Source organism: Alligator sinensis, unplaced genomic scaffold, assembly GCF_000455745.1.
Source record: "Alligator sinensis unplaced genomic scaffold, ASM45574v1 scaffold512_1, whole genome shotgun sequence".
NCBI classification, from domain to species: Eukaryota; Metazoa; Chordata; order Crocodylia; family Alligatoridae; genus Alligator; species Alligator sinensis.
This window is the reverse complement of record NW_005842063.1, coordinates 407,991-415,713: the sequence shown is the minus strand read 5'-3', so window position 1 is coordinate 415,713 and position 7,723 is coordinate 407,991. Positions and strand designations below refer to the sequence as shown.

The window sequence follows — 7,723 nt, the reverse complement described above, 5'->3', positions numbered from 1 at the left end:
TTAACAGGAAGCAAACAGAGAACAAGATGCACGGAAGCTGCAAGCATTAGGTGTGATTAGAGCCATTTCAGGCAGGTCATTCCCAGGCTAAGCACAGACACAGCCATACTGTCGCAGACCAGAGACTTACCAGTTCCAGGAACACTCTTCTTTCTGAGTCAAGCGATCGCACCCGATCACGCAATGCTAGAATTTCCTTATCCAGCCTGTTATTGTGTTCCATGGCCTTCTGAAGCTCAGTCCTCTCTAAACCCCAAGAAATCACAGAAACAGAAAATTCATCAACGAGCCTCCATGAATTAAGTGCTGCCCTCTCCCTGGTCTTTTCTGTGCATCAGAGTTCAGTTAATAATAACAAAAGTAAAGGAACACATACCTTTTCATTTAGTTGAAAACAGGAGTTAAATGAAAAAATGTCAACCAGTCATGCTTTTAAACAACATCAGTAAGCATCTTAGCTAACACGTGACTTACCACGATCTTGCAGTTTATTCTGCTCTTCTTTCCAGCTCTCAGTCATTTGCGAGGCTGACCGCAAAGCAGATTCTAAGGCAATAATAAAGTAATAACTTACCAATGATGTACCCAATAATAACTTTACAATCCATTCTTGTTTTGCTGAGCAGAAAATTCTGACTTTTTTCATTAAGTTTTCCATTCAAAAATGGAAATGACAGAAAACTGACTTCAAAGGAGTGAGTGCAAAGAGCCCACAACTAGACTGCAGCATGTTCCTTTAAGCACTTATGAATAATCGCCGCCTGCATGGAACCACACACTGGGCTACAAGCACCTAATGGGAATCTCAGAGTTTCCCTTAAGCTCAAACACCAGGCTGCAAGGTACTACAGACAAAAGCAAACATTGCTTCCAGGTGGAATTTCACTTAAATAAATCAGGTATCTCATTTAGTTTTCTATGAGTGATTTTCTACACTGCTTTTAATTCTTAAATCAACAGGGTACAATAGACATCCAAATACACAATTACCAAGGGAAGCTATTAAAACTACTGTCACTTGTTAATATTCTTCTGGATTTTAACGCTCCAAGCCCAGCAAAGCATAGAAACAGGTCAAACATTAAACCTTTAATTACAATTTGGAAAGTCAAATACTACTTTCCATTTATGCAGATTACAAAACCAGGCATACTTATCATAAATAGATTTCTCATTGGTTCAATGCACACAAAGCTCCACTAGGAAAGGAATCAAATACCGCAGCTCTGTTCATGATCTGGAGATGTAATATTCTCTGGAGGTTGTGACACATTGCAGGACATATGCCCTTTGATGCAAATTTACCAATCAGTCAGCACAGGAGCTCTGAAAAACTCTGCTCAGCATGCACGCTCCCAAGCCTTTGATTCAAATTTAGCTTGCAACTGACTACGCTGGGTGCTGACTGAAACGGAGACGTAGCTGAGAGGGAGTGTCTGTGTGTGCAAAAATCAGCCGATGTGGTCACAATCATGTGATCTGCGCAGGCTTACAACAAAGTCGCCGCACACATACTCCATGTGGAATCTCACAGAAATTAACAGACCTCTATTGGAGTCAGCTTCACGTGGATCACAAAGTAGGATCAGGGCCTCCAGGTAACATCAGCACATGATACTATAATTCCCTAATCCATCCTGTTTGTATCTTCCAGCCAAACTGTGTATTACTATTTTCCAAATTACATTTTCTTAATACCTCAAACAAGTTATTTAGCCCAGTTGATAAGCTCAGAGCTCTGCTGGGGAAATACAAGTGGAGCTGTAAGGACTGTGATGCAACATGAAATACTGGAGGCTTAAGGTGCAATGTGAACCTTTCAAAACATTGTTATTTTTACCCAGATTTGCATTTTTGTTTTGTTTTTTAATTTTCAGTCATACTTCACATTTAGATTCCAGGTGTAAATGATTTAATGACTAATTAACTGCTCAGGAGAAGGTGGCTTCTTGTGCAGAAGGTTTACCAACTGGGAAGGGCGAGAGCAGAAGTATCTGAAATGCATCATCTGCAGCCTACAACAAGAGTGATGCAGAGACCCATTCTGCAGCTGGTACAAGAGAATGGGCAGGGTGCATCTCTGCTTCCAGTCTGACTGTGTAACAGTTCATCCCTCTGGCTTCTTTCTCCACACAATTCAGAGAGAGGCAATCAGGAATATGCCATCATCATGTCAAAACAGCTGATGCTTTGGTATCCCAAATGGCTGCTGGCTGGACTTGCTCAGAATGCCAAAGCATTTGGTACGTGTTGGACACACATGCCATGTTCCACGTTAGAGCCAGGAAGAAGCTAAGAGAACCTTTCTGAGACTGTTCTTGCTGGGAAGGGCAAGGCTTACACCAAACAGGCCTGGTTTTTGGAGGTGCTAAGCATCCACTACTCCAATCAAAAAGGCAGGTGAAATGTAGCTCTGAAGACCAGGCCCAACACCCATCTATAATGTTGAGATGCATGTGCCTCTAAGAGAAACAATTTACCCAGTTTGCTTTGCTCCTTTTTCTGCACATCCAGTTCATCGGTCAACCTCCGGATCTCTTCATGAGCCATTTGTAGCCTCTGCGCAGCCTCATCCAAGTCTCGTTCTACACTCTCTCGTAAGACTTTCTCTTTTTCCAGCTCTTCCTTATGGGACTGAAACGCAAACAGTAATAGGGAAAAGAAAATGGAATATGCTATCTACACCTACAACCTGTGCTGCTGCAGCTTTCAGGAACGCATGGGAATGCTCACAGCAACTACAGTAGTGGCCAACTAGGACCTATTGCTGTGGGAGTACTGAGAGGCAAACCTTATTTAAGCAATCGCACTGATGTGCTTTGAGTGCATGTCATGGCTGCTGTCTAGTGGCTGATTTTAGTCACTGGTGATTTCCAAATGAATCCCAATTAGATACAAAGGTAAAGACTTTATCTCAAGAATATTTTCTGCCATAGATTTAAGTGCATCTTCCAGGGAAAAACAACATGACTAGATTTCAAGAGACAGAGATGTTACCATGCCCCCTGATAGCTTGTTCCAAAAGGCTAGCTGATTATGCATTCTTGTCAGTGCCTTTGGCTTGTTGAAAAGGATGCATCGGCAGTGCCAAGAGCAGACAAGCCAGCAGTGAGAACCAGGTCCTTAGAGAACGCTATTTTGGCTGGAAGGCTGCATAGGAGGGCATAAAAGCACTCATTTAGTTTATATGGAGAAAACGCTTTTTGCTCAAACTTTCCAAACAAGTCACTCTGGCCACTCCATTATCCATTTCCCATTCTTTTTCATGCTCTTTCCATCTCTCATTTTCATTCTCCTCCTACTGCCACATAAAGTTCAACTATTTCATCTACTGTTTCTCTTTTGATTTGCTGTTTTCTCTTTCATCATCTTGTAGGTCCCTCCTGTTTCTTCTCCCTTTTTTATGCCCAATCTTCCCTTGCCTTACCCTCATCTTTTTCTCCCTGTCTTTTCCCTTTCTTCTCCCAGGTCACCCTTATCCCCAAAGGCGTTTTCCATGCGGCTCCAGTAGAAAACTGACTTCTCCTTCTGAAGCACATGCTTCAGAAGACCTGGGACTGCCAAGTAATGCAAACCTCTGCTTGCTGTAGCCTGCACCGGCTCCCAGACTGTGGATGTTTTTTTATTTGGAAGACAGGGACTGTTACCACTGATGAGACTTTCTTTATCAAAGTAATTTTCATCCCATTTTGCCTCCTACGGTCATTTCTTTGTATGAAATTAGAGCCACCTACTCTACAGAAAGGAAAATCTTGCATAAACATTTTACCTTATTCATGGTCTCTTTAGTACGTTGCATGGATTCACGCTGTTGCTGAAGTTCATCTTCTAGGGTCTGATGGATATGATCAAACTCATCCTTGCATGCAAAGAGATATTAATAAATCAACACTAACAAAGGCCCATGGCTAACTTTTCTAAACACTAGTACACAGTCACCTCTGTTCTCTTGTTGCTCTCCTCCTTTATAAGTTATTCTGTTCCTTTATTGTAAGCTGCCCTGAGCCTTTCTTGGAAAGGACAACATATAAATCAAATCAATCAATCAATCAAATGTTAACGTTTCTTGATTTGCCAAGGACTTTATTTATGACTTATATGTAAAAGGGTCTTTTATCTGGACAGATCCCAAATGACTCTTTAAAAGCTCTCACTTGCCTATTACTCTCTGCTGTTTATTGGAAACTGGAGATTCTTTGCCTTTTTTAACCCTGTGATGTCCTGAGAGTCTCTTCTTTTTAGATCCTATGGGCACAACTCTGTAAAAAGAAATATACTGATACTGAATATGCTTGAATGACCCTACCAGAGTAATGCTGGAGATTTCCCCTCACTCTAGCTAATTTGCACCCCTCAAAAACTTAATATGAACCTCTTACTTCCCCCAGATACATAACAAGCTGAACAAATAACCTGCCTAACCTAATGCAAAGCACTCTATGCATGTGTGTAAGTCTTTATGGGACTGGGGACCATAGTTACAAAACTGTGCTATGAATGTTTTGTAGTGCATATGCATTATATATATTTTTTGTTTGTTATGTAAAGGACTGCAGTAAATAAATACGTAACACTATGCAGATTATCAGTACCCAGTGGGGGCTCTCATGGGTGCAGCCACTCTGCATCCTTAGCAATAGAGTATGGGAAACTTGGACCAGATTAGTTCCCTCCAGGGTTTAAGGGTAAAAAGGCAAGAGAGCCATATGTAAAAAAATATGCAGATTTTCTTTTGTGCAGCAAATTCTTCAATCTACTTTCTCCTTTTATACTAATAATTTCATGAATCATCCCATTCCAGAACTCAGGAGCAAAGTAAATGCAAATATGGATGGGTAAAAAATAGCATGAAAACAGCTTTTAGTTTTGACAACTCTCAGACTTCTTCTAGAAGGTAAAAAGATTTTTTTTTTTAATAAAAGAACCTATGGAAATATACTTAAACTTGCCTTTTTTTTAAACTGGTTGGATATTAATTCAAAAGCCACTGACAAATACCTGGAGCTGTGCTGTACACAAGCTATCTACATAGCTGTGTGAATCCAGTTTCTGATCTGCAATCTCTAACTTCTCCAACAATGCAGTTCTTTCTACCAGTAAGTAGGCAATCTGTTCACTGGGACTGCTGTGAGCTATTTCAGACAAGCCTTCCTGTTCTAGCATTTCCTCAACCTCCTTCAGTTGTGCTTCTGAAAGAAAACATCACAGAGTAATGAACAAGCATTATATCGTGAATACTGATGGAAGAAAATGTTTTAGGAATACCCTTTTCCTGCGACTCAAATGGGAACTTAAGAGTGTTCAACATCCAGAAATAGGATCAGAGTTGCAAAAACTCCAGCTTCCATTGTTTTCAATAATATCTTGTTGTCTTGGAAAATCTGACTGCTAATCGCACTAGTATTGTGCTCTAGAAATTAAGGAACCCTGGGCTCCATAGCCTGCATCTCTTCTCACTGTCCATACCAACCCCTGTCATATCTGCACACCCATTTCTCACCCCTCTTCATTCCTCCTCAGTGCAGCCTAGGTAGCAACTGTCCCTGACAGTAGAGCAAGCCCAGGTCAGCTTTCTACACCTCCAAAATGGACATGTTCTTCACCAACATTTAAAAAATCCTGGGTAGGTACAAACAGGTATTCAGGTCTCCATTTAGGATCGCTGTCACCCAGCTGATTTTTGGTGTTGTAATCCAACTATGCTAAAATACCCAGGCCCCCAGTGTTTAGTGGAAATGTCAACGAGGTGTATACGGCTGCAGGTAAATTAGTACTTCACATAAGGCCTAAATGTAAGTTGGCTAACATTCTTGAAATAGGGTGGTTAGCCCTCTAAAATGTGGCGAAGGAGGCAAGGCTCGCACAACTCTACTTGCAAACTTACAGTTACGAAACAGAGGATGTGGATTTTTAGGGAGGGCAAGTACTCATGAGGGGTGGTCAGTAGGAACTAACCCCAGACCGCTCTCTACTCAACGCTCAAAGCTGGAGGATCCAGATGCAAAGTTGGGGGATGAAAATCCCCCTCTCCTTTAGCCTGCAGGAAATCAGTCCCTTAGCAGCTGCAGCGGCTGTCCAGAGGATGGGAAAGCATGTTGAGATGGGGAGGCATGTTTATATACCTGTCTCTTGAGAGGAAATCTAAAAAGAGAAGAAAGGTTCAGGTCTCTCTAGGAACACAAGTAGAGATGCCCTGTTTCGTCTGATTTCTGTTTTGCATTCTGCCCAAGTTGGACATAAAAAAAATCTGCTGAAAAGATGCCCCAGGAGAGGCAGCTTGTTTGCTTAGCAACTTTGATTTGGAGGAAAAATTTAAAGCCAGTGTCATCACCAGTACCATCCAGTGGCCACAGAACCCAAATCACTCCAATAACTTCTGACCGATTCAGTCAGTTTTAGGTGAATTAAGGTTCTTTACAGAAACACACCAAAATCCTGATTGATTTAAAGACTCTAAGAATTAGTTATAGAAAATTTCCCAATTCTGTTCAAGTACCTTATTTATTTTTCATTTAAAAAATTGCACGCTCTTTCTGATCCAATACAGAAAACGATGGAGACTCTCTATGCATGACAATACAGCAGGAACTGAATGTGCTTGTGCTCTTAATTCTTACAACAAGCCTTCAGATCTGCAAGGAGGCTCCGTTGTAGCTCCTAATCATCACAACTCTTCACATAGTCCTAGTTTTATAGCGTAGAGGAAGGTAGTTCTCAAAGATGATCCTTAATGATGGTGCATTGTAAAAGGAAGCCAGAACAACCTCCTCACTGATTTGCCTGTTTCTGTTGGTTAATGACATTAGCCGCATGGCTCCATAACGTCAGGCTGGATAAAATCCACCTGAACATGAGCTCCCCTGCAATCTCACCCGAGCCCAAGGGTCAGATCAATTGGGTGTTTCGACTGCATTCTGCTGCTTGCTCTATCTCATGCCTGGCTGGAAAACACCCTGCGGTTTCCTGTTTGCCACCTCTTCTGAGTTTAAACTCCAGTCACACAATTAATATACTAAGGTCCAGCATGGCTGGCTCACAGTTTTCCTCCTGCAAGACACAGCAAAACGCTTTGTTTATTTTACTGTTTAATACATAGGTGCATCGATAAGAGATGCTATAGCACTTGCCCTTTAAATCACTCACAAACTATAAACTCTTCCTCACCCAATTGATGCAGAAGTAGTTTCCATAATCAGGACAATCGCCTCAATGCTAACACCGCCAGGAAACCATATCTCTACTAGCATTAGATGGAGTTTTTCCTGTTTAAAAAAAACCCCATTTGATCTAGAATAAAAATTATTGTTCAAAAGAAATTAGTTAAAAGTGAGGGAGTATACCTGAAAAGCTAGGATAAAAAGAGACTGTGACTTTTTAACCGAAAATGTAGCTAGGTCTTTACACTTATCTGAGAGAAAAATCTCTGTCCAGGCTCATTTAAGTTTGGCAAAGCAAGGATGCATCAAGGTAAGGTGACATACAGCTGTGTGCGCTGATGCTAACATAGATACAGCACTGCTGGGGGGAGCAAGAGTGCCTGGAGGTGGCCAGCACCCAGTCTGGCTCACAAAATCTGAGTAATAAATGTAAGAGAAACTTCTGCTGCAAAAATAGATCCACCTGCCCGGAAGTGGAAACCTGTTCTAGCCTATCACCCATCACATAGGAAGCACGCATAACAAAGTAGAGCAATACAGGAATTTGGATGCAGACTCCTCCTGCT

The 7,723-nt window shown here is 41.5% G+C and overlaps 1 protein-coding gene across 1 annotated transcript in view; it reads right to left on the bottom strand.

Moving 5' to 3' along the window:
• CCDC30 (coiled-coil domain containing 30) overlaps positions 1-7,723 on the bottom strand; it is a 37,790-nt gene that overhangs the window by 24,528 nt on the left and 5,539 nt on the right. The window contains exons 4-8 of the mRNA XM_025203700.1: positions 4,999-5,189; positions 3,770-3,859; positions 2,481-2,634; positions 475-546; positions 131-246 (exon numbers count right to left, since the gene is read on the bottom strand). Coding sequence (XP_025059485.1) covers positions 131-246; positions 475-546; positions 2,481-2,634; positions 3,770-3,859; positions 4,999-5,189 — 623 coding nt within the window. The remainder of the gene's footprint in view (positions 1-130; positions 247-474; positions 547-2,480; positions 2,635-3,769; positions 3,860-4,998; positions 5,190-7,723) is intronic.